Source organism: Typopeltis vanoorti, chromosome 3 (genome assembly GCF_054136105.1).
Source record: "Typopeltis vanoorti isolate ZY-2024b chromosome 3, IOZ_Tvanoo_1.0, whole genome shotgun sequence".
Lineage (NCBI taxonomy): Eukaryota > Metazoa > Arthropoda > Arachnida > Uropygi > Thelyphonidae > Typopeltis > Typopeltis vanoorti.
The window spans coordinates 32,075,363-32,102,097 of NC_143551.1; the positions used below are offsets into that span (position 1 = coordinate 32,075,363).

Genomic DNA, 26,735 nt, shown 5'->3' on the forward strand with positions numbered 1-26,735 from the left:
CTTCCCATCACTATCAACATCCAGCCCTTGCAGTTTTACATACCATGGCACTGATCCAAGCGATCTCCTAAGCTTGTCATACCTACCAGCCCTGTAATTCCAAAATTATAAAATATTTTAATTTTTCTGAAATAAATATATTAATTACTGCACTCAGAATTTGACTGTTGACCCAATTATGGTTTCCTCTGAAATATCTAACTATATTTACTAGATGCACATCTACTATTTTCTGAACTTAAAAAAAAAAAAAAAATGTGCTCTTAGATATATTCCCTGCTAGAGCTGATCTATGCCAAGAAAATAAGTTTTGGATAATTGTCTTGATGAAAATAATATTGTATATTATTTTTGTATTGTATATTATTTTATTGATGAATATAATGTTGTATATTATAACTATTTGAACGAAGGACTAATAGAAATTAGACTCAAGACATTAAGTTGCCATATAACAATAATTGGGGCATATGCACCAGAAGAGGGAAAAGAAGAAGACAGTGATATATTTTATAAATAATTACAGAATGCCATAGATAAAACAAACAAAACTGACTATTTACTACTAGCAGGAGATTTAAATGCCAGAATAGGAAACAAAAAATACAAAACAAACATAGGTAAATTTGGCGAAGATACATGTAATCAAAATGGTCGCAGACTGCACGGTTTTGTCATTTATAATAATATGAGAATAATGAATTCGGTGTTTAAACACAAGGAAATAAATACGTATACTTGGTCAGCCAGAGGATGCAAATCAGTAATTGACTACGTTTTCACAAATTCTAAATTAGCGGACATAAGAGTATGTCTAGGCTTTGAATTAAACTCTGATCATTATATAGTATCAGCAAAAATTCAATTTAAACCAAAGTGGCTAAAAATATATAAAATTGAAAATTCTTACCAACCAAGTTACAAAATTTCTTCATTACAGTACCCCCATGTTAGACAACAATATCAAAAATGCACAAACTTAAAAACAGAAACCACACATGAATCAAATGACATAGAAGAATAATGGGAAAATTTGAAACAAATCCTCACAAAAGCAGCAACAGAAAGCTTAGCAATAAAGCACAAATGGATTAGAAAAAGAGGACTGCGATACTAGAACGAAGAAATAAAAAATATAATAAAAACAAAAAAGGACAGTTACGAGAAATGGCTAAATTCCAAAACAATAGAAGCAGAAATAGAGTATAAAAGAAGCAGTGCAATTGAAAAAGAAGTAAGGAAAAAACATAGAGAAAGATGGAACATTTTTGTAACAGAACTAGAAAAGGATATATTTAAGCCACAACCCAAAACCTATAAAGTAATAAAATACATGGACAAAGAAATAAAAGATAAGATAAAAATACAAACAATAGATATAGAAAAATGGGTGACCTATTTCCAAAATCTCTGTACAGATGAGAACAATGAAACAAAATTTTATAAAACAAAGAATGACCTAACAGAAAATATCACAATATTAGAACTGAAAAATACAATAAAGAAGATGAAAAACAGGAAAACACCAGGAGAAGACAATATAAATATAGAACTATCCAAAAATGCAGGTGAAAAATTTAATGAAAAACTTCCGAAATTTTTTTTATATAGTTTTGATGTCTGAAAAAACTCCTAACTCTTGGTAAAAAGCACTGGTTATCCGAATCTATAAAAAAAGAAATAAAGACGATTGCAATAACTATAGGAGAATTAGTCTGCTAAATATAGGATATAAAATATATGCAGGAATATTAAAAGAGAAGCTAAGCAGTATTGTAGAGGACAAACTACTAGAAGAACAAAACAGTTTCCGAAGAGGCCGATCCTGCATAGATCCAATTTTTACTCTAAAATTATTAATAGAAAAGAGAAGAGAATTTCAAAAAGAAACACACGTGGCCTTTGTTTATGATGAAAAAGCCTTTGACAAAATTAGTAGACGTAAATTATTTAAAATATTAACCAATTTAAATATACCAAACCAACTTTTACACTCCATTCAAGAAATATATACAAGAAATAGCAGTTAAATTAGAACACATCTCAGAATGGAAGGATATATCAAGAGGAGTATGACAAGGGTGTACCCTCTCACCTCTGCTTTTCAATATATATATATAAATAAAATTATAACAATCTGGAAACAGTATAACCCATTTGATATACAAATAACCACACAAATGAAGATAGATATACACTACTATTTGCAGATAATCAAATAGTATTAGCTACATCAGAAGATGATTTACAAAGATCATTAAATGATATCTCAAAACAATATAATATGACAATATCTAAAGAAAAAACAAAAATAATGGCATTCAAAGAGGAAAACCCAATAAGAAGAAAAATAGTGATAGATAATAAAATATTAGAACAAGTAAATACTTTCAGATACTTGGGATGCGATTTATCATATGAAGAAGAAAAAGACAAACACTAAAATATCAAGCTTTGTCAAAGTAAATGGCATAATAAATAATATATTTAAGCCATCCCTAGTACAAAACACACTAGAATCAGACTATATAATGTCTTGTCAAAACCAACTCTACTATACAGAAGCAAAACATGGACCATAAAAAGGAAAGATGAAAAACAAATTAAAACAGCAGAAATGAAATTTCTCAAAAAAAACAGCTGGATATACCAAACCAACTTTTACAATCCATTCAAGAAATATATACAGGAAATAAAATAGAAGTTAAATTAGAACACATCTGAGAATGGAAGGATATATCAAGAGGAGTATGACAAGGATGTACCCTCTCACCTCTGCTTTTCAATATATATATATATATATATATATATAAAATTATAACAATCTGGAAACAGTATAACCCCATTTGATATACAAACATAAGCAAGCTGGCATAAAATCCATGTTAGGAAGAAGTCATCTTGATGAAAATATATTTTGTATAAAAGTTAAGTGGTAAAATATACTTGATTTCTTTATTCAGTTTGAGTACCCATGCAAAGCAATCTAGAGCTGAAGTTTGAATGTTTTAGTTTCATACATGCTCTTGCCATTTCATTTCTGCTTGATTACAGATAAATTTAAAAATGTTTGAATGTCTTTTATTTTTTTTTGAAGGGCCAATTTAATTTTGCTTGTGTTATCATTCGACCAGAAGATTATCAAAGTAATGTTGTAACAGTTAAAGTAAAACCAGGTAGGATTTTGATTTTTTTCTTACCTATCATATAAATTATAATTTACTAATATTCATGAATTTTTGTTTTTTGTAAACTTCTTAGGAAATGACTGCATGCTATATTTAATGAATGATGAAAACTTTGTGAATAAATAACACAAAGAGACTAAATGAAAATGCATATAATTTGAAGCAGAAAGCACTGGTGCTTCTTCCAAGCACCAGTGAATAAAAAGTAGGTTAATACATTGCAAACAGGTGTTTTCTAGTATTAGATGTCTTTCATCACACAGTGAAACTCCACCACCCCACTTTTTGGAAGGGTGAAGTGGCATTTGCAATATTTCATCTCAAGAGTAGGGTTTCCAATTTCCATCACCCTGCCCCAATTTTCTCTTCTTACATGCATAGAACAGTCAAAAACAGTCTCTGCAGGCTGGACACCAAGTTGAAGCACTATACTTGATGGTAATTCTTCAGGATGCTTCCCAATCAACCTGGCAAATAATCCTGCTGCTTACATGGCCAGTTTGTGCCTGGAGGGAGTCGAGTCTGAGTAAGCAACTTGCAAGGGACATTGTCCAACACCATGCTTGGATGGAAGTCTGGTTACTCCCTGTGAGAGTAACCATACTTCCATCCAAGTCTGATCCCTGAATCTCTCACTCCTGCTGCATGTCCTCTACATTTACATTTCCCATTCTTTTTTTTTTTACTGACTACCATGGTCAATAATATTTTTTTTAAAATCTCAGTCAATGTAGTTAATAAAAATCCCTTAAAAAACACCAAAGAAATCTGAAAACATCAAAATCACTTTCAAAAATTATAAAAAAATAAAAATAAAAAATAATACACCCCTCCCCACCAAAAAAAAAAAAAAAAAAAACCCTCAGAATTCCTCACAGTAAAAAAAATCTCCTATATTGACTTTTTTTGTAATCCTTTGATGCATATTTGATCCATATTGACATCTTGTAATCATTTTCAACTTTGCTGTTTAGATAAGGACCAATTTTTCATTTTCTTTGTGTCAGATGTTTTCTCTAATGCCTCAAAAAATTCTTCCACTTCTTTCTTGAAAGAAGTGGAGGAATTTAGTATAGGCACAAATAAGTCTCATTGTTCAGTTCACCATTCTGATTTTAGTCCATGTCACTCTAATTGATATTGCCTTTTTTTTTCTTTTATATATATATACATATATATATAAATCAGCTAACGCATATATATAAATCATCATCATCAATTTCCTGATATGCAAACCTAAGGAGTGTTCAGGTTACTGTGACAGCACTACATGATAAAGTTTACATTATTATTAATCTCCAATCAACAGTTTTCCTCCAAATCAATCTGTTACTTGTGAACACTCCAGTATTGTCATATTTAATATTTCATGCTTCTAAGGCAGTGCTGAACGAATCGATCCACCTAGACCTTGGTCTTCCTCTACATCTTTTTCCTTCCATCTTGGAAGAAAAAACACCTTTCTTCACCTATTCTATTTAAGAATGGGTGAAGAAAGGCCATACTACCTTAGATTAGCTCTGCTGACACATTTTTGAATACTAATGATGTCAAATTCCTTTCTAATGTCTTCATTTTTAATATAATTATGCCATTGGTTCACTTTCCTAATTTTTCTTAGAACAATCGTATCTGTGGTCTCTAGTCTTTGATCAAGTACTTTATTTCTAAACCAACTCTCAGATCCATAACTTAAACACTGTCTTGTATACTGCTAGTTTGGTGTTTTGGCTAATTTCTCTCTTTATTCCATATAAATTTATTCAGCTGACTGCCCACCATACCAGCTTTACTTATTCTTTTGTCTATTTCCATATATATATATATATATATTTTTTTTTTTTGTTTGTTTGTTTGTTTTTTGATCCTATACATAAGAGGTCAAAGGGTATATTAAGCATAGCAAGTAAGGGAATCAAATAGAAGTTTGCTGACTTTTTTTGAAGAGTTGTTGCAGGCTGTAGCTGTTATTCACGATCATTCTTATATTTAGTGTTCAATACTATAGCTACTCCTTTTTCATGATTGTTATTGCCTGAATATAACATCTTGTATTTTTTGCTTACAAAGATTATTTTTGTCTTCATTGTTTCAGTATCACCTGTTACATCAATCTGGTACTTATCCATTTCTTTTCTGTTGATGGTGCCAATGTTGAACTCTGCTGATGTTGAGTGGGATTTGTTCCAGTAGCTAATTTTTTTGCTGTTGACCCTGATTACCTGATGAATACAATGGGGAGGGGGCTTCGATAAAAACTATTTGGTTGGCTAAATTTCTGAAATTGCCAATCCATCCTCATTCATTCATCATCCAGGTAGATGCCTATTAATGAGGTGCACCATGAGAAGTTGAGTATTAGACATTAGATTAGAAGCCTTGGATTCTCTGCATTCCTTTAAAGGCTACATGGAAGTCTCCTCCCATTTTTCCTTAAGTGCCCTGTAACCATTAAATTTAAATTATGATTGAAAACATGCAGTTCATTAAATCCTGCATATGTCTTAAAAACAGCTAGGTCTTCTCCTAGGAATGTTCAGAAAAGTGTGTAATAGTATGTCAAACTCTTATATACATATTTAAGTTCAGCTCTAGCTTTCACATTCTAGTTTTTTATGTTTCATCTTTCTAATAGCTTCTTACTCAAAAAGTGAAATATGCTAATGATGGCATTTCTCCATATATTTTCTATGACTGTTTTACTTACTGGTAATTTTATTTAAAATATGGATACATAATATATAGACTGGAATGATGAGATAGCAACTGGAACTAAAGAAAATGAGTTTCTTCACTTTTTGAGGGACAACTACCTCATACAGTATGTAACAGAGGGCACAAGAGGATTGAGGGTCTTGGATTTGGTCATCTCATCAGAGGATGTAATTATAAATGAGGTATCAAATCATCCGCCATGAGGTGATTACGTGGGTTGTTGCCAGCAGTGTGAGGACCTCTGTGAGAAAAGGGTATATGTGGAACTACAAGGGGGGGGGGGTGATTATGAAGAGCTCAGGAGACAGCGTCCGGGTGTAGCATGGAATGAGGAGTTAGCTGGAAAAGAGATCAATGCAGCTTGGGGGTTTTTCAAAAATTGTTTAGTATATGCAATGGCTAAATGTATTCCAAGGGTGAGAAGGTTAAATAAGGTGGGTGTGAGATGGATGAATAAAGAGATTAAGCATGCAATACAGAGAAAAGGGGCATTGTGGAGGCAGCATAAGAGAAGTGGTAATAACCAATTCCATGAGGTCTACAAAGACCAAGCAAGGAGGGTGACTTGGTGAGTGAGGGTAGCTAAAGAGAGGTATGAAGAGCAGTTGGCAAATGAAGCCAAAAAAGAATCCTAAGGAGTTCTTTCGATATGTAACCAGCAAAAGAAAGAATAATTATAGAAGGATGACATTGATTGGAGAAAATGGTATAAAGACAGCTGATGCAGAATGTGTGTGGTGGAGATAATGAGCAGTTCATAAAGATCTTTCAATCTTGTGAATATGACTTCATGGAGGGATTGAGAGCAGTTGATGATGGGGAGGAGAGACCGACTGTAGGTGAGCAAGAGGTGTATTGTGAGTTGAGTAAACTAGATGTTAATAAGGCTGTGGGACTTGATAATATATCACCACGTATTCTGAAAGAATGTGCCAGGGAGTTAACAGCTACCTTGACATATTTTTTTAATATGAGTCTTGCACGCGGTCAAGTTCCTAAGGAGGGCAAGATTGTGCCACTTCATAAAGGAGGTGATTGAACTCAAGCATCAAACTATAGGCCTATCTGTGTGTCAGGTGTTATGGTTAAGTTGTTGGAGAAGCTTGTGAGAACTAGGATCCAGAATTGGGTTGATAACAATGGTATTATCTTTGATGGACAGCATGGATTTTCTAAAGGGAGGTCATGTTTTAGTAATCTACTTACTTATTACAATAAAGTGACTGCTTCCTTGGGCAGAGGAAAAGGATACACAGTAATATACTTGGATTTCGCAAAGGCTTTTGATAGAGTACCTCATGATAGGTTGGCAGTCAAACTAGAGCAGATGGGGTTGGATATTAGATTAGTGCATTGGATTGGAGACTGGCTATCTGATAGGTATCAACAAGTTGTGTATAGGGGAGTGATATCCAGGAAAAGGAAAGCCACTAGTGGAGTGCCTCAGGGATCTGTTTCAGGTTCATTACTGTTTAACATGTATATTAATGATATAGGTGAAGATTTGGATGGAGATATTCAGTTGTTTGCAGATGATGCAAAGTTGGGATGAACCATTAAGTGTAGCGAAGATGTTGTGGCCTTACAGGAAGACTTAAATAGATTGAGTGATTGGGCACGGAAATGGGGATCCAGAATTTATGCTTGATGAGAATATATTGTTGGAAGTAGAGGAAATAAGAGATCTGGGAGTGATAGTGGATAAGGATCTAAAATTTAGGGGACACATCGCCAAAATTGTGAAGCCAACACAAAGGCTTCTGGGAATGATGTAGACGTACGGAGATTCTTGTTCCGTTGTATAAGGCTTTGATTAGGCCACACATGGACTATTGTGCCCAGATTTGGTCACCGGGTTTTCAGAAGGATGAAGAGATGTTGGAAAGGGTCCGAAGGAGACTGACTAAGGTAGTTTCTGACCTCTGGAATGTCGAGTATGAGGAAAGATTGAGAAGATGTAATTTGCAGAGTCTGGTGGACAGGAGAAAGAGGGGAGATATTACCTACAAGTTGGTAAGGGGTTGTTATAGGATCAGTGCTGGAGAAGTTTTGCAGAGAATAGTGGGAGAACCAGAGGTCATACCTGGAAACTGTATAAAGAGGGTGTGAGTAGGGGAGTGAGGGGCAGGTTTTTTTTGTGCAGAGTTGTGAATGATCGGAATGCCTTGCTTGAGAATGCGGTGTCTGCAAAGAGTTTGAATGTGTTTAAAACACGGTATGATGAGCTGTGTGTGTGTGATAAAAGGACCTCTCAGATGAGTCTTTGACTCCATGAGGTCTTGGGGTGGTAATAATAATAATAATAATATCCTGTCTTTGGGAGGGGGGGGTTGTTTCCTTTTTTTTAAAACCAGATCATTTCTGTTCCTCTTATGATTGACTTTTCCTGCATTTTTTTTTAATAAGTTTTATCGCATTCTACCACCTTCATAATACTTTACTACTATGCAATTTTCAAAATCTTCCCATGACAGGTACTTTTTGTACATTTAAAATTGCACATTTCCTGCATTCCTTTTCAATCTTTAAAGACACTTACTAATTAACTTGACATCATCTCTTCTTTTCCTTGACAATTTCTTTAATTTGAATTTTCGTTTTTCTATCTTTGCAGACAACTCCATAAAAATTTTCCATCTATTATTTGTATTATTTGTATCATTTTTTATCGGAACTCCCCCCAACACACACACACACCAACTTTTTATTATTATTATTATTTTACAGCTCCAGGGAGTCCAGAAACTCATCGAGAGAGGGCACCTGCTCTACGGCTCTGTCACCACCACCACTCAATCCAACAACTGACCACAACTACACACATTCTGTGGAAAAAAGAATGAAGGAACATCAATGTTATATTGAATGCATGAAACCTCATAAGTCTGGTCTAGCACAATATAGCATTGACACTAATCATAATATCCAGTGGGATAAAGCTTGTTTTCTCCACAGATGCAGGTTTAAATATGAACGCCTTTTTAAAGAAAGTTGCGAAGCCCTCTTACATCGGCCGAATTTAAATTGAAATGACCATCTCTCTCTCTCCCAAAAGTTTGGGAGACTCTTATTTTATGCAATTCAATGAAATAATTATCTTTAAAGAATTATTTAATAATATTTTAGTAATTAATCTTCTGGCACGCAGCAACAATTTTCAGAACAGAACACTGACTGTTCTGCTCTTTGTATTCCATTCCTTTAACTGTTTGTTCTACACTGAGGATGTACTGTTACTTTCAGTACGAAATATTTGTACCTTTATTTAATTAAAGTTATTACTGTGGTCTATACGTGTTCCATTATTAATCATATATAATTATTACTTACCTGAATCTCTAGTCTTCCTTTGTCTCAGTAATTTTTTTGTTGTTTTTATATTAGCTTTGTGTCTTTTCATTTGATATTTCTTATCTTAATTATGCCTTTTTCTTTAGTTCTGGAACAGTTGTTTTAGTAGCTGACTTTCTAATGAGAACGGGTGGGGGGGGGGGGCTTGTTTAATGTGGCAAGCTTAACTCATGTGAATGTGAACACATGAATCCTGAATTGGTTGTATCACTATAGTTCATATTTTTCAGTCTATACTGAATATGGTTGGTTACATAGCTCTTGGATTATCAGTTTGTTCTTACTTTTTCACTGTCCCAGTGGATTCTTACTAATGGGATGCACCACAGAAAATAGAAATATGAAGATTTGACATTGAATCAGGCACATAAATCATATCACCACTTTTCTTATAGGATAAGTAGTGATCTCCTTCTACTTATCTAGATTCGATTCTTAAGTATACTCATGATACAGAATTGTTAATAAAATTTTGGAACATATTTTCAGCATTTTCACTAAGCCTATCAATGATGCATGTGTTTTGACATATTTTGGGTTAAAAAAGAAATTTAATATATGTTGTTGGTATAAATGGATAGAGGAAAAGCAAAAAAAAAAAAAAAAAGAATATATGTGATAGTCTCCTGCTTTCAGATCAATCTGATCTATGAAAGATTGGTAACCTATAGCAATACTATGGCGTATGCTAAGGGTTAATAATCTGGAAATACCACTGAAGAAAAAACATAGCACTTTTAAGCCACTGCTAGCCTGCAGTAAATGGTGTTGTGGTGGCATCATGCTAGACAGTGAAAATCATTTTCTAACAAAAGACATTCACAGATACCTATACTAAATTGAGGTTAAAATTCAAGGCCACAGTTGGTTGGAGGGAGACATGAGATACTGTCTGATCAGCCAATCAGGCTGGCAATTTTTTTTTTTTTTAGTTCCCATCCTGAAAAGGCCTCTATAAACCTATAGTACATTTGTACCATGGGTGGGTTAAGGATTGTTTTCTATTTTTATTGATTTTATATATATATATATGTATATTTTTTTTTAACATTTTTAAGTCTTCAGGCCTCCAATGAGTAGGGTGGTGGTCTCACACAGGGCATTGAAATCCATCTCCACCTAAAAACATTCGCAAACATCTATGGCACATGGCTGGATTCAAACCCACAGCCTGTTGGTTGGAGAGCAAGTATACTAACCCTAAAGTTTAATTTAGGGCAGCAAGTAGCCACTTTTGTTTTATTTTATCTTTTCACTTATTTGAATCATTTTAAAGAAACATTTTTAATCATTTTTTATGTTTAACATAAAAAAAAAATGCTTACTTTATTTGCAAATTTCAGTAAAAAATAATTTTGCTTCTCAGAATTAGGAGAAACTTTTGGCCATGGTGATCCTTATATTGTATCTGATGACAGTTTACCTATATTTGTGAGACAGCTAGCTCTTCATGCAAACGTGAGTATTTTATTTTTTCTAGAATTTTTCTGTGATGTTCATATATTACTGTATTTCGGTAATAATTGTGGTATATTCTTGTTTTTATCCAAATTTTACTCAAATTATTATTATTATTATTATTATTATCCAAGACCTCATGGAGTCAAAGACTCATCTGGGAGGTCTTTTTATCACACACACAGCTCATCATATTGTGCTTTGAACACATTCAAACTCCCTGCAGACACCACACTCTCAGGCAAGGCATTACAATCATTTACAACTCTGCACGAAAAAAACCTGCCTCTCACTCCTCCTCCTCACACCCTCTTTATGCAGTTTCCAGGGATGACCTCTGGTTCTCCCCTGATCTCCCACTATTCTCTGTAGCACTTTTCCAGCATTGATCCTATAACAACCCCTTACCAACTTGTAGGTCTCTATCAGTTCTTCAGTATCATACTCTGCAAATTGCATCTCCTCAATCTTTCCTCATACTCAACATTCCAGAGGTCAGAAACTACCTTGGTCAGTCGCCTTTGGACCCTTTCCAACATCTCTTCATCCTTCTGAAAACCAGGTGACCAAATCTGGACACAATAGTCCATGTGTGGCCTAATCAAAGCCTTATACAACGGAACAAGAATCTCCCTACTTTGACACGTCAGTGTCCTCTGTATCATTCCCAGAAGCCTTTGTGTTGTCTTCACAATTTTGGCTATGTGTCCCCTAAATATTTCAGATCCTTATCAACTATCACTCCCAGATCTCTTATTTCTTCCACCTCCAACAATGTATCCTCACCAAGCATAAATTCTGCATCCGATCTTTGTTTTCTAAATTTTAAAACTTTACATTTTGCAACATCGAACTCACATCCCCATTTACGTGCCCAATCACTCAATTTATTCAAGTCTTCCTGCAAGGTCACAACATCCTCACTACTCTTCATGGTTCGTCCCAACTTTGCATCATCTGCAAACAACTGAATATCTCCATCCAAATCTTCACCTATATCATTAACATACAAGTTAAACAGTAATGGACCTAAAACAGATCCCTGGGGCACTCCACTAGTGACTTTCCTTTTCCTCGACATCACTCCCCCATACCCAACTTGTTGATACCTATCAGACAGCCAATCTAATATCCAACCCCATCTGCTCCAGTTTGATTATCAATTTATCATGAGGTGCTTTATCAAAAGCCTTTGCGAAATCCAAGTATATCAGTGTGTATCCTTCTCCTCTGTCCAAGGAAGCAGTCACTTTATTGTAATAAGTAAGTGGATTACTAAAACATGACCTCCCTTTAGCAAATCCATGCTGTCCATCAAAGATGATACCATTGTTGTCAACCCAACTCAGGATCCTAGTTCTCACAAGCTTCTCCAACAACTTAACCACAGCACCTGACACACAGATAGGCCTATAGTTTAATGCTTGAATTCGATCACCTCCTTTATGAAGTGACACGATCTTGCCCTCCTTCCACTCCTTAGGGACTTGACTGAGTGCAAGACTCATATTAAAAAAATATGTCAAGACAGGGGTGTCAACTCCCTGGTACATTCCTTCAGAATACATGGCAATATATTATCAAGTCCCACAGCCTTATAAGCAGACATCAATTTGCATATGAAATTCATTCTTAGGAATGCTTGTTTCTATGCATTGTAAGTTACCTTTCTTGTAAGATAATTCAAGTTTAATTACTAGAATGATTTTTTTTTTTTTTTTACTCCAACCAACCCACAAATGGTTGTAAATCTATAGGTACATAATGCCATGGGTGCGCTGAGAATTTTTTTTCTATTTTATTGATATTTCTATTTATTGCATATTTTATTAATATTTTTTACCTTATCCAGAAGCCCTGCTCTAGACCAAGCATGGAATGTTTCAAGCCACTTTAGGCCTCCCAATAAGTGGGGTGGTAGTTATGCAGGACAGTGACATTCATCTACCACCCGAAGAAAAACCTGCAGTCTGTTAGTTTGAGAGCAAATACGCTAACTGCTCAGCAAGTAGTCTGGTTTACTAAATCTAGTCTCGTACTGTTAATTTATATTGTATTCTCAATTCTAAAACACCTACGCTTAAATGAATGAATATTTGATCTTGCTGATTGATGCTCTTAAATATGCTCTAATGCCAATGCTTTTCATTATATGGATACTTAAGTCATTTCATCACAAGGTCAAGTACTTTCAGTATGGGTGAGGGGGAAAAACTGTCATTAATGTAATTTCATGAACAAACTGTATGTGGGTATGCTCTTGGGTATATAACATGGATAGAAACAAATATAATTGATTGAAATAATAGTCATGAAGTTTATTATAACATCACATTGATATTCAAAGCATTCAACTCGTTAGTTTCACCTGACTAATATGGGTGGAACTAAGTAACCATCCCACTCCATAATATGTTGATTTTACATCTTCCTGTATTCTATGAATGAGCAGAATGAGTTACCAGAATCTCTTGTGATGACTGCTTTGTCAGTGAATGCAAAGGTGTGGGCACCCTGCATTGAGTCTTCGAAACATGAAGATACCCATGCAATAAAATAATAATAATAATCTTTCACTTCCTAACTACTGACATAACTTAAGCAGAGGATATATATGACTATAATGTCGTATCACATTCATACCATATAACTGTAGCATTGTTGAACAGCTTTCTCCTGGCACCTTATCATATGTCCTTTCCAGATATACTGAGATTAAATACAGAAACTTAAATACAGTTTCCATGATTTCTTGACTGTTCATCTTGAAATAAAAACCGATCTCACAAAATGCAATTGGATTAATTGAAGAACCCTCTCTCATAGTATTACTTAAGTCCTTGTCTACCAAATGTTCACTTTCTGCCTTATGCTTCTGCAGGTACTTTCATGGTCAATGTCTTGCTGAAATGACCATTATCATTCATCTACTTTCTTTCAAAACCATAAGAATTAGAGCAGCTGTGGATCAACATTCAAGTATCGTCTACCTGCAGACATACCAAATGAACTTCTTCTCCTCTTTCATTCCATCTTCCTCTGTTCTTTGGAACAGCCTCCCTCACTCTGCCTTCCTCAAAACTACAACCATCAGCTATTAAAAGACCATGTCAATTAATTTCTTCTTTCTTTTTCTTATTCTTACTCTTTTCCCCATACTCAACACTGATGTATAGTAGATCTTACAACTTTTTATTTGTGAGCCAAAAATTGAGAAGAGGAAAAAAAAACATTTGTCATGAACTCAGATTGTTCTTCAACAGTTTTTCTTAGCATCCCCTCATGTGCACTTGCATAAATCTTACTTGGAATACACAGTAAGGAGATTCCTTTAAAATTCCTGCATTCAGTTTTATGTTCCCATTTTTTTTATACATGACTGCTATGAAATTCTACTCCAAATAATCTGGAATTTGTCCTTCAGACCAGACTCTGAATTATAGTTGCTACAAAACGTTTTTTCATATTTAATCATTTCTAATTAAATATCATCTACTCCAGCAAATTTTCCATATTTCAAATTTCTGACATCTTTTTCTGTCTCAAATACTATTATATACTCATGCACTGAACTGCATTCCTGCTGGATATCTAGAATATCTTCAGTTTTTATGTTACATTTATCATATCTAATGTTTCATATCTCTTATATGATATTTATCTTCCTATGACTTTTGTTTAGCTAAAATATTGACTACCTCACTTTTTTTTTTTCTATGTTCTATGAAGATACGTGCTAACTTACTTGCGGAACTTTCCACGTAATTTCTTCTTTTCCAAGACTGCCGCTTTAACTTCTTCAGCCCGCTTTGAAGTTCTGATTTTTTAACTGTGCACACAACTTCACTACATGCCTCCATGGCTGAATCAAAATTTTGTTTTCTTCAGAATTTTCCATTAGTCTGTAAAGCTTAGTTCTTGTTTTCACACTCTTTTATCTTTTCAATAATATTTGTATGTTCCCATCTGTAGTTTGCCTCTGAAACTTCTTGGCCTTGATTCTTTTTAAAATTTTCATATATATTTATCTTCATTATAGTACTAATTTTTATCATGCTTAAAAATATTTCTGCTTGCTTGCTGTTTCAAATGCCCTGTACTTGTATCCTAAACCAGTCGAAGATATCGCTATCAACAGTAACACAATAAGACTTTTCTTATTTATTTGTTCTCTTCATGTGATTTTATGGTTTAGGTTGGAACATGGTGATAGTAATGATTAATCCATGTGCTAAATAGAAATTCTGCCATTTCTTAACATTATTAGCATCATCATATATATATATATATATATATATATATATATATATATATAAAACATTTAAGGAAAAAAAAAGTGCATGCACGTGCTTGGCATATACATACCCAAGGTTTTATTTAATTTCTTTCCTTCCCTTTATTGGCAGAAATTTATTAAAAACAGCTTGAAAGTTGAATCTTCAAATTTGAATTACAAATGTTTCAATACATTTTTAAACACTGTTGCTGCAGTCAACTTTCAAAATGGAATAGCATGGTTCTTTTTAATCAAGAAACTTTGATTGTTATATTTCTAATGAGTGAGAAAGAAACTGAGGAATATTTCACACACATTTCTGAAAAAATCTGTGTAAAAAAATTTAAAAAAAAAAAAAAAAAAAAAAAAGGTTTCTGCGCCAGATGTATAATACCATCAGAGCAATGAAAAGTCCACTTCTCTGACACCTGAGAACATGAAACTTGACAATTTCATTTGATGAGGGGGGAGGGGTCAAGAAATTACCACTACAGCTCAAAATTGATGAATATTAATGCAACAATTAAACTGAGACTGATTTACCCAAATTGGGTTTTCAGTTTGTTTCACTAGCAGCAGCTGATACCAGAAAGTTCAAAGCTTTTGCAAAATATAATTAATGAAGTGTGGACATGTTATGGTAAATGTGATTAATTGGTGATAATGATGATTTAATATTAAGTCCGATAAGGTTGGCAGATCTCATGAATGTTTATCACATTTACTGGTTATTTTGTTGAATTTCCAAATGATATTGACATTTTTGATAAATATACGGTGGTATTTTACGTGTAAAATTGAGGTTTACTTATGCAGTTTATTTCATGATGAATATAGTGGAGAAAGTAAAACAATAATCTTTAAGTTTAATTATTGAATTTTGTTTAAAACTCAAATTTAGAAAATGTAACAAAATTCAATAATTAAACTTAAAGATTATTGCCTGATAGAGTGGTGAGAGCGAGAACGGTCAATGTGTTTAAGGAGTGGTATGATAAACTTTGTGTTTCCTAGGAGGGACCTCCCTCGATGAGTCTTGATAGACCAGTGTTTCTTAGAAAGGACCTCCCACGATGAGTCTTTTGACTCCATGATGGCCTGAATAATAATAATAATAACTATAAGATACTATATTTTGGCAATAGCAATCAGGAAACAATAATTTTCTACACTAAACATGCAGATAAATCTCTTGATGAATATGGAACAAAATTCAATAATTAAACTTAAAGATTATTGCATAATGATGTGGGAAAATTTTTAAATGGGAAATTGGAAGGTGAGACTTATTTGTGCCTGTGGTACTGTGGAAGTTTCTAGTAGAGCAAAGATCCCTTATCTTTTCCACCTCCTCTAAGATATCTCACCAGTTGTATAATATATTTGCATTCTATTTTTGCTTCCCAAATTTTAAAAGTTTGCTACATTGAACTGTTATTAACCCTACTCACTTGCCCATTGACTCGGTGTATTTAATTTCTCTTATAAAACCACATTGGCTCAGCACCTCATAGTTCTTCCCAACTTTGCATCATCTGCAGATAACTGCATATCCCCACTCAGACAATTCCCGATATAACTGGCATACAAATTAAACAGTAACATCCCCAAAACAGATCACTGGAGCACACATAGTGACTTTTCCAGGGCCGACTTAACACAGTAAGCAGGTAATGCATCGCATCGGGGCACCTTCTTCAAGGGGTACTGAAGTGAATAGAAAAAATAAAATAAAAACACGTTTTAATATTAGCATTTATTAAATGTGAATATGCACTAAATATACTGTAATAAATACTGTGACTTTAAATAACATTTAGCAAAAACTTCAAGTTGTTTTTCACTGTGTTGTATAAAGCTGGCAGAAGCACTAAATGAGCAGGGTGCTCGTCTGGGGGCGTTCTGATACAGTTTCTTCTTTTTTACATGCAGCGTGCATTCATCAGTTAGGATGTGATGCACGCCCATGTATCTGGCTTAACCTCCATTACAAAGCGATGTTGGGGCATTGTTTGTGGATCAGACCTCATTCATTGTTTGTAATTAAATCATTAAACTGTTGATTGCTAAACACACAGTGAATGTGAGTTAATTCACACTGAGGAAAGTAGATCCAAAATTTAACCTGAGCCTTTATAAATCAGCAAATATTTTATGCATTAGGTATTTATTTTCATTTTTTTATTTATATTTATTTTTTATGTCACCAAATTTTTTGATCAATAGATTTTTTTTTTACTTCAGAATAAATTTGGGCATAATGGAGACAAAACAAATTATCCAGAGCTGCAAATAAAAATTTTTAAAAAATTTGCAAAAGAATTTGAAAAAGATAAACAGAAAGGGCAGCTAACTAAATTTCTCAAAAAGTCTAAAGATTTATCCACATACCTCTTAGATAAATTAAAAGATTTAAATTTAGATATTAAAAATATGCAGAGACAAGGATATGATAATAGATCAAACATGCCAGGAAAACACCGTGTCGTTTATAGACACTTATCGAATATTAACCCTCGAGCACTCTTTGTCCTGTGTGCTGCACACATATTAAATTTGGCGATCGCTGATGCTGCTCAAGTTAATACTGAAAAACAGTGATTTTTTTAGCACTGTACAAGAAATTTATAATTTCTTTATTGCTTTGACTAAATGATGGGATGTACTGAAAAAGTACACCAAAATTCCACTTAAAACTTTATCTGATACTCAAATTTCACACCCCAGGCAGATTCCGTGTCTGATGCCATTAAGTTTTTTCTTTATACTTAAGTACTTTCTAATTGTATTTTTTTTGGAGGTGTCACATAATAAAAAAAGAAATCCAAACACAAATTTAAGTGAATCTATAAATGCGTTAAGTACTTTCTAATTGTATTTTTTTTTTTTTCAAATTATAATTTTTTAATTTCAATATTTCTTTATCATTTTTATTCACTCAGACTACATAAAAAAGAAATGAATAAAAATTATTTCAAACAAAAATTATTGATTTTACGCTATAATTTTAATTTAATCAATTATAATTTAGATATATTTTTCTTGATTTTAAATCTGCAAAAACTTTCATTCTTTCACTAATGTCTGTTTTCTGAACAACAGCATTTTCAGTAGATAACGAGGTTAAAGAATTTGATCTCACACTCCCTCACTGTCAATTACAAATATGTTTTGATAAGTTTTAATTTGCTTAAACTTCTTTCTGTTGTTGCTGCCATTATAGGAATTGTCAGCAAAATTCTCAATGTGATCCACGTATTTGGAACTATATTCTGCAAATTGCTTGCTTTTAAAAATATTGTTAAGTTTCTAATGGCAAATTGATGTTTTCCTGAGACCAGGATTCCACATAGGTGGGTTATTATACAATTTCCAACATGAAACACCACCTTCAGTAGCATACCACAGGTTTTCTACTTGTGCTATGTTTTTTATAATTTTAATATTATTTTTTATTCATATTTTATCAGGCCAAGAAACATGTTCTGCAGACCAAACGTAAAATTTTCAAGCCACCTCAGGCCTCCAGCAAGCAGAGCAGTTGTTTCACACCATGCAAAGTCCCTCTACCACTTAAAGATAATCACAAGCACCCAGCAGGATTTGAACTTGTAACCTGTTGGAGTTCATCTTGAATGTTAATGATATTGGGAATGTTTAAAGAGTGACATCCAGTTGTTTGCTGATAATGCAACATTGGGAAGAGTGATATGAAGTATAACTAACAGAATCTCTGCATCTTAACTTGAACAGACTGACTGTATGAGCAAATAACAATAAATGTCAAGTCAGTGTTGCCAAGTGTAAAGTTATGCATTTTGGATATTAAGTATGTACATTTTGGATATTATGTTAATGGGAATTTTCTGTGAATAGTCAATGAAGCTAGTATTGGAGGTCATTACGTTAAGTAACAGTGCTGTTAAAAAGAAGCCATTGTCCTGCTTTGACAAGACCATATCTTGATTACTGTGTGCAGATATGGCCTACTGGATTCAAGAGAGAGAGATAGGGAGTTATTCAAAAAGATTCATTGATAAGTAATCAAGATGATAACTGGACTATGAAATTGTGCACATAAGGACAGCTTGAGAGAATGTGGCTCTCAAAATTTGAGGAATACCTTGGAGAAGGAGAATGAGAGATATGATTAAAAACAAGTTATTGATGAAAGTTTTTTCACTTGGTTATACTAAGTACATATATATTGTCGTACAATGTTGCACCAATATCTCCATGCATCTACCATAAGCAGGTAATCGATGTGATACAGATGCCAAAATGTTCTTAGTATTTTCTCTTCAAAATATATAATTCCTGTTGTTTTCTTCACTTTGTAACTGTAGCTACAAGCTTTCTCAGTAAAGGAAAAAATCAAATTACCTCATCGATGGCATATAGATAAATACGAGATATCTCATCATGAGTTATCTCATAGATCAGTTTCTGAAGAAAAAATAGTTTAAACCTATAAAAAATAAGCAACTTATGTTAACTGCCTGTTGATGATAGTACAATTTTGATGCCACTTAACTGCATTGAGCTGGAAGTTTCCCCTGTGGGTCTATAATTTTTGAACCTGCAACATAAACATGCAAGATTCAAAATCATGTTGGTACAACTCCAGTGTTGAAATTTTTGTATTTATTTTACAAATCTATTTGTGTTTTACTTCTCTCATTTATCATCATCATCAAATTCCTGCCATGTACTATCATATCCATGTACAGGATATGATAGTACTACATGAAAAAAATTACATCATTACTAACTTCCTATCTACAATTTTCCTCCAAATCAGTCTGTCAAAACTCCAACATTATCAGATCTTATATTTCTATCATCTAAGGCACTTTGTACTGTATCAATCCACCTATATCTTGGTCTTCCTCTGGGTCGTTTTGCTGCCAACCTGGCAGAGAACACTTGTTTTGCTAATCTTTCTTCACCCATTCTGTTCAAGTGACTATACCACCTGAGATTAGCTCTGCTAACGCATTCCTGGATGGTGACAATGTCAAGTTCTTTCCTAATATCCTCATTTTTAATATGATATTGCCATTGATGCCATCTGTTCACACCTATAATCTTTCTCAGGACTCTCATAGTCTTTGGTCAAGTGTTTTACTTCTGACCCAGCTCTCAGATCCATAAGTTAAAACTGGTTTGAACACTGTCTTGTATACGGCTAATTTAGTGTTCTCACTAATTTCTCTCTTATTCCATATGAATTTATTCAGTTGATGTCCCACCATACCAACTTTGCTGATTCTGTTGTCTATTTCTGTATTTAATTTACCATCTTCACTAAAAATCGTGCCTAAATAGCTGAAATGTTTTACTTGTTCCACGTGTTCTCCATTCACAACACAGTTGACATTTTCAATGATTCTGCCTATTTTCATTGTCTTTGTCTTTTTAATGCTGACCTTCATACCATATCTATTACAACAGTTATTCAATTTAGTCAGTGAATCTTGCAGACTTGTAGCGGATTTATTTAGAAGTATAACATCGTCCACATAAAGCAAAGAGCAGACATTAACATATCCAATTTTGATATCATGTTTAATACCACTTTCCTTCATAATGTGATCCATATAGATAATGAATAACAGAATGGATAATGTACATCCTTGTCTCACACCAGATTTAACATTAAACCATCTTCCTGTACTTCCTTCAATTCTAACTGCTGACTTACAACTCAAATAAAGATTAATAAAAATATTTTCAGGCGCAAACTTTGTTTGCGCCTGAAAATATCTTCAGGACTGAATATAGTGTTGTACTATCTTACCTGGGTAAGTAGTACAACACCAGGCAACTCATAGCAAAGGTGGAGCAAGATACCAACACTCCTATCCCAGTATCTCCCATAATGCAAAACACACCTCCTTGTGGATATGTATACTGTTATGCATTAAGGGATTGGCCACTCCCCAGACTAGTTTCGACCTTTATTGAGGTCTCTTCAGTGGGAGCCTGGCCTAGAGTTGGAGATACCAGGCAGAAGCAGTAGTAAGGTCATCTTTACCTGTGGGTTGCCTGGTGTTGTACTACTTACCCAGGTAAGATAGTATAACACTATATTCAGTCCTGAAGATATTTTAAGGTGCAAACTTTGTTTGCTCTCACTGGGAAGGATTAAACTAAATTTATCATAGTCTAACCTAGTGAAAAATAAACTTTCAACATCTTATACCACCATACTTCAGCATTTCTGGTCGAATATCATCTACTTCTGCTGCCTTTCCACATTTCAAGCCATTGATGGCTTTTTCTACTTCAATATATATGGATATGTATTCCTAACTGCATGCCTGGTCAGTGTTTTTTACCACTGTGCTGTCATCACTGCTTGTTTCATTTAGCAGTTTTTCAAAGTAATTACTCCATACTTCAAGGATATCTTTTTCTCCCGTTTTCATGTCACCTTCATCATCTGTAACTCCTTTTACAGCACTCTTTCCTCCATTCTTAAGCTTCTTCAACAACCTCCAGAATATTTTGCCATCTTCTTGATATTTATTTTCTATATTCTTGCCAAAGTCCTCCCATGACTTTTGTTTAGCTAGTTTTACACACTGTTTAGCTTTCTTACATTTGTCTCTGTATTCTCTAAAAGCGCAAGCTAACTTATTTCCCAGGTACTTTTGATATGCTTTCTTCTTTTCCTTCACTGCCTCTTTAACTTCATGTGTCCACCACAGAGTTCTAATTTTTCTATCCTTGCAGACAACCTCACCACATGCCTCTCTGGCTGAATCAATCAGGGTATTCTTCAAGGCTTGCCACTGAATCTCCAAGGTTTGATTCCTGTTCTCAAACTCTTTCATTTTTCCTTCAATAAACTTTGTGTATTTTAGTCTACAGTTCACATCTGAGAGCTGCTCAACTTTTATTCACTTTAAAACTTTCTTATGTGTTATTCTTTTCAATATGAAATTCAATTTTATCCTGCTCACGACCAAATAGTGATCACTTCCAATTTCAAATCCTCTGTACGCTCTGGTGTCCTGCACCAGGTAGAAAACATCACTATCAACAATAACATAGTCAATGAGACTTTTCTTATTCTTTGCCTCTTCTCTCCATGTAAATTTTTGCACATTTTTATGTTGGAACATGGTGTTAGTAATAACCAGTCCATGTCCTGAGCAGAAATCCAATACGTATTTGCCATTATTATTAGCTTTGCTCTTTTCTCCAAATTTTCCCAAAATATTTCTGTATATTTCACAATCATTTCCTACTCTGCTATTTAGATCCCCAACAAGGATCAACTTTTCCTTTTTCATTGTGTCAGTTGCTTTTTCTAAAGCGTCAAAAAATTCCTCCGCTTCTACCTTAGTAGAACCTTCTGTGGGACCATAGGCACAGGTTAGTCTCATTGTCCAGTTCCCCATTCTCATATTTTCCCACATTACTCTACTTGAGACTGACTGACTGCCATTCAAGAAGATTAGCCTCATATTTTGTGTTGAATACTATAGCTACTCTTCTTTTCCTTGATTGTCATTGCCTGAATATAACATTTTGTATTTATTGCTCAGAACGATCTCACCAGTTTGTCTTTTTTGTTTCAGTCACCCATATTATGTTGATCTGGTACTTATCTAATTCCTCAACTAGCTCCATTTCTTTGCCATTCAGGCTTCTTATGTTGATAGTACCAATCTTTAACTCTGGTGATGTTGAGTTGGGGTGTGTTTTCGGATTTGTTCCAGTAGCTGACTTTTCGCTGTTCGCCCTGGTTCCCTGGCGAAAACAACAGGGGCCTTGTTTGACTGGGCAACGCCCCAGCCAGCACGAAATTTTGTCATGTTGTACCATCATTTTTTTATTTTGGTTTAACCAATAAGAATACAATTTGGTTGGCTAAATCCCAAATTGCCAGCCCATCCTCATTTGTTCAGTATCCAAGTAGATACCCAGCAGGATGCACCACGTTAGGTCAGAAGCCCTGGTCGGTTCTCTGCATTCCTTTAAAAACTATGTGGAGGTCTCCCCTCAGTTGTACAGCTTTGACCCTTAAGCACCCCCTTTCTCTCATTTATTCACTTATAAAAAGTATTTAATTTCACAAAATGGAATTCACAATAATTACCCTGTACTCCAATCTTCCCATTCCCCATTTGAAATAGTTGTAACTGCATTAGCTACAACTTATCTTGTAGTCTGCAGCAATATTCAGTGCAGTACAACAGACAAATATGAGATAACTTGCATTTAGCATCCTAATGTAGACATGCAACTACACATTATCTCATAGTCAGTAGTCAACATGTTAATAACTGTACATCTGGGCCATATTTATTGCTTAAAGTGGCATTCTTCATAATGTTTTAGAAATATTTGTGAATCCTAACTTCTTGTCTTGAATTCTTTTGCAGCTTAAGTGCTAGATGTCTAAGAAAAATTGTCTTAAGTTTCTCATTTGCTGTAGCAGAGAGCTCCTCTTATGTCATACCAGTAGCTTCTTTTGCTCCATAAGGAGAGAGAGTAAAACATGTCCCTAAATGCAGAGGGCTTTTGGCCAATAGAATATAGATTTTAATTTTTACTGATGGGAATAATGTCATTCATAAATAAGTGAAGCACAAGTTGCTTTACTTTTTTTTTCCTCCAATATTTTGTCTAAGTCAAAATAGCATTGTCAGAGAAGCAATACACTGGTATTGTATGATTCAAAACTGTATGTAGATATGGTCCATGAGGAAAAATAAAGTACAAAAAGTAAAGAAATGATGTCTGCCATTGAAACTGAAACTACCTATTAGATGTGGTTGGGCTTAGAAAATATTACAAATAATAACTTCTTATTTATTATACTATATACCATGTTATGTGCTTTCTAAAATATCAAATGTGGTAATCACTGTATACATACAAATTTATTGAACTTGCCAACACCATTTGAGAATTTTGCATCATAAAAGTAAATTAATACATTTACTCTAGCAGATAATATACCTTGAGCCTGAGATCCCAAATAATAATCCATGAAATATATTTGCGCAAACTGCGCAAATCAATATTATATCAAATGCATGAAACCTCAAAAGTCTGGTCTGGCACAACATAGTATTGACACATGTTGAATTGAATTTTAATCAGTTATAGTATTGACACTAAACACAATATCCAGTGGGATAAAGCTTGTCTTCTCCATAGATGCAAGTTTAAATATGAATGCCTTTTCAAAGAAAGTTGTGAAGCCCTTTTACATTGGCCAAATCTGAATCGAAATGATTGTCTCTCTCCAAAAGTTTGAGAGATTCTTATCTTATATAATCATCAAAGAAATAGTTTTTAAGATTTATTTAATAATATTTTATTAATATTAATTTCTAGCATGCGACAACAGTTTTTAATTGGTAATCCACTGACTGTTATGTACTTTGTATTCCATTCATTTGAATTGCTTGTTGTCTACACGGATGATGTACTGTTCATTTCAGTATGGAATATTTGTACCTTTATTTCATTAAAGTTAACTACTGTGGTTATCATGTAATTTATCATTTATAGTTATGCCACAGGTACCTTTAAAGATAAGTTCAAAGTGATTCTGTTTGGTGTTAAAGAGAAAGCAAATCATTAAATTTTGAAATAACTTTCAGAATTTAATGATTTTCTTTCTTTCACAAACTTATAAACTCATTTCAGTTGATCAAAAAGGGGGACAGAGGATGGAAATGGAAGATCACTTTATTTTGCATAAGAGTACAAGACTACACACCAGCATGCAAACAATGAATCCACTATAAAACTGTATTGTGTAGATCCTATTCACTCTACAACCAGATTTCATTCCTTGAGAGCATCTTTTTGTGATCCAATTAACATCATTACTGTCTACAAAGTTAATCCTGTGGTTGCTGAAGGCAAGATGTTGCTCCAACCCAAAAGAACTTTACCAACAATAAATTTTTGCATGACATAAATAAACCTGCACATAAGACAGCAAACATGGGTATAAAATTATAGAGATGTTGACTTCTCACTTCAAAAAAGTTCATATTAGTGGAATTAGTTTTTTTTTTTTTTAAATTGTGTGTTAATTAAATTTGGCATTGGAAGAGAGATGTACTTTAAAATATAATAATTGGTGATGATAGACAGGTTAAGAATTAAAATCTTATACTAGCAGTGCTAAAAAGCTTAATGTCTTCTCAGAAGTTAAATTAGCAGTTTAGTGAAAATAATGAATTTTTTTTTTTCTATTTGTTTGATAAAACTTTTTTTTCTTAATAGCTTTCATCAATGATACTTCAGCGTCAGCAGTTGAAACATGATCCTTATGTCTCTAATTGGCTTGAACGTCTTAGGCAAATAAAAAGGATACGTTACAAAATTGAACAAGAGATGAAGGCAGAAGAAGAGAGTCAAGAACCTCCTGGTGGCACTACTGATTCTCCTCAACAACATCATGCAGAAGACTTCACTGATTATGTGTGATATTGCGTAATGAAGATCCAATGTGCCTAGTTTGGACTGTTCTGTTGTGATATATATATATATTATATATATATATATATATATATATATATTTTTTTTTTTTTTTTGTACAGAATCTACTATTGTCCTGTTCGATAGGATACATTTGAGGACATATTTGCAGCTATCTGAATGTGGTGAAATGGATGCAGAATGAGAACTGCTCATAAACCAGTAGCACTTGTACATATAAGATTGCTCAATATCGTTACATAATAACTGTTAGTTCTATTCCGCATCGAAGTGGTTTAACTAAAAGCTGCTCAAGAAAGTGATTTTGTTCAGAATCAAGATATCTTAAGTTGTAATATGGTGCTTAAAGATATACTGAATTCCAATTATGAAAGATGAATTTGAAAATTTTTCTAGTCCTTGGGATTGTGGATTTTGAAAGTGTTTTTGTACAGTCTAGCTATTTCAGTTGACAGAGAACAAGTTTTAAGCGATTTACCTTCTACTCTGTCAGTCTTGGCTTAAAATACAATTATCAATTATGTGAAATACTCATCAAAATTATTAAAAATATATATATATTTGATTATGAGGTTTCTGGCCTTATTTAAATTCTGTGCTTTACAGAAACAATTGTAAAAAAAACGTTTTTATGTTCAGATTTACTAATCATTTGAGCATTGTCTGCACAATTTTATAGATATCATTATTTTTTTAAATAAAGATTTAAAATAGGCAGCCTTTGAATTGCCCTATCTTCTTAATATTTAAAAATACTAGTATTCTCTAAATACCAAAAAAAAAAAAAAGTAGAACATTTCTGCAGTTTTTCATTTAACTGATTCATTCTAGTAATGAGTTTATCATTTTAATACTTATATATCAGAAGAGTGAACTTATTGCTTCACTTTTAATTCACTTCTGCAGTAAGTTTGCAATTAATGATATACGGATTCCTCTTTTGATTTAGTAGGCTCTGTAAAGTATTCTAATATTACCAAAATTTGAAAAATTACTTTTTTCTGAATTATGCTCTTTAAACATTTATTAAAATAGGATTTAAAAAATAAGATTCATTATAATTCCTCTCTTTCCGCTTTCAGACTGGTATTTAAATAATAAAATATCTGTTAATTCCAGTTCTTGATTGTGGCTCCCTGCAAGAGACCTAACGAAGGGGACAAAAAACTGTTGAATTATTGTTATTATCATTTGAAATCATTTTGCTAGTAAAAAATAATAATCTAGTTTATAAGTGAAAGAAGAAAAGCCATTGCTGTTAATTTCAAATG

At 33.5% G+C, this 26,735-nt stretch overlaps 1 protein-coding gene across 4 annotated transcripts in view; it reads left to right on the top strand.

Moving 5' to 3' along the window:
• Window positions 1-26,029, top strand: part of gig (TSC complex subunit tuberin) — a 943,661-nt gene extending 917,632 nt beyond the window's left edge. For all 4 annotated transcript variants that reach the window (XM_090415521.1, XM_090415523.1, XM_090415524.1 and 1 more), the window contains 3 exons: window positions 3,098-3,176; window positions 10,621-10,712; window positions 25,249-26,029. In XM_090415521.1, coding sequence (XP_090271647.1) covers window positions 3,098-3,176; window positions 10,621-10,712; window positions 25,249-25,452 — 375 coding nt within the window. In that variant the 3' untranslated portion in view covers window positions 25,453-26,029. The remainder of the gene's footprint in view (window positions 1-3,097; window positions 3,177-10,620; window positions 10,713-25,248) is intronic.
• The last annotated feature ends 706 nt before the right edge of the window (window positions 26,030-26,735 follow it).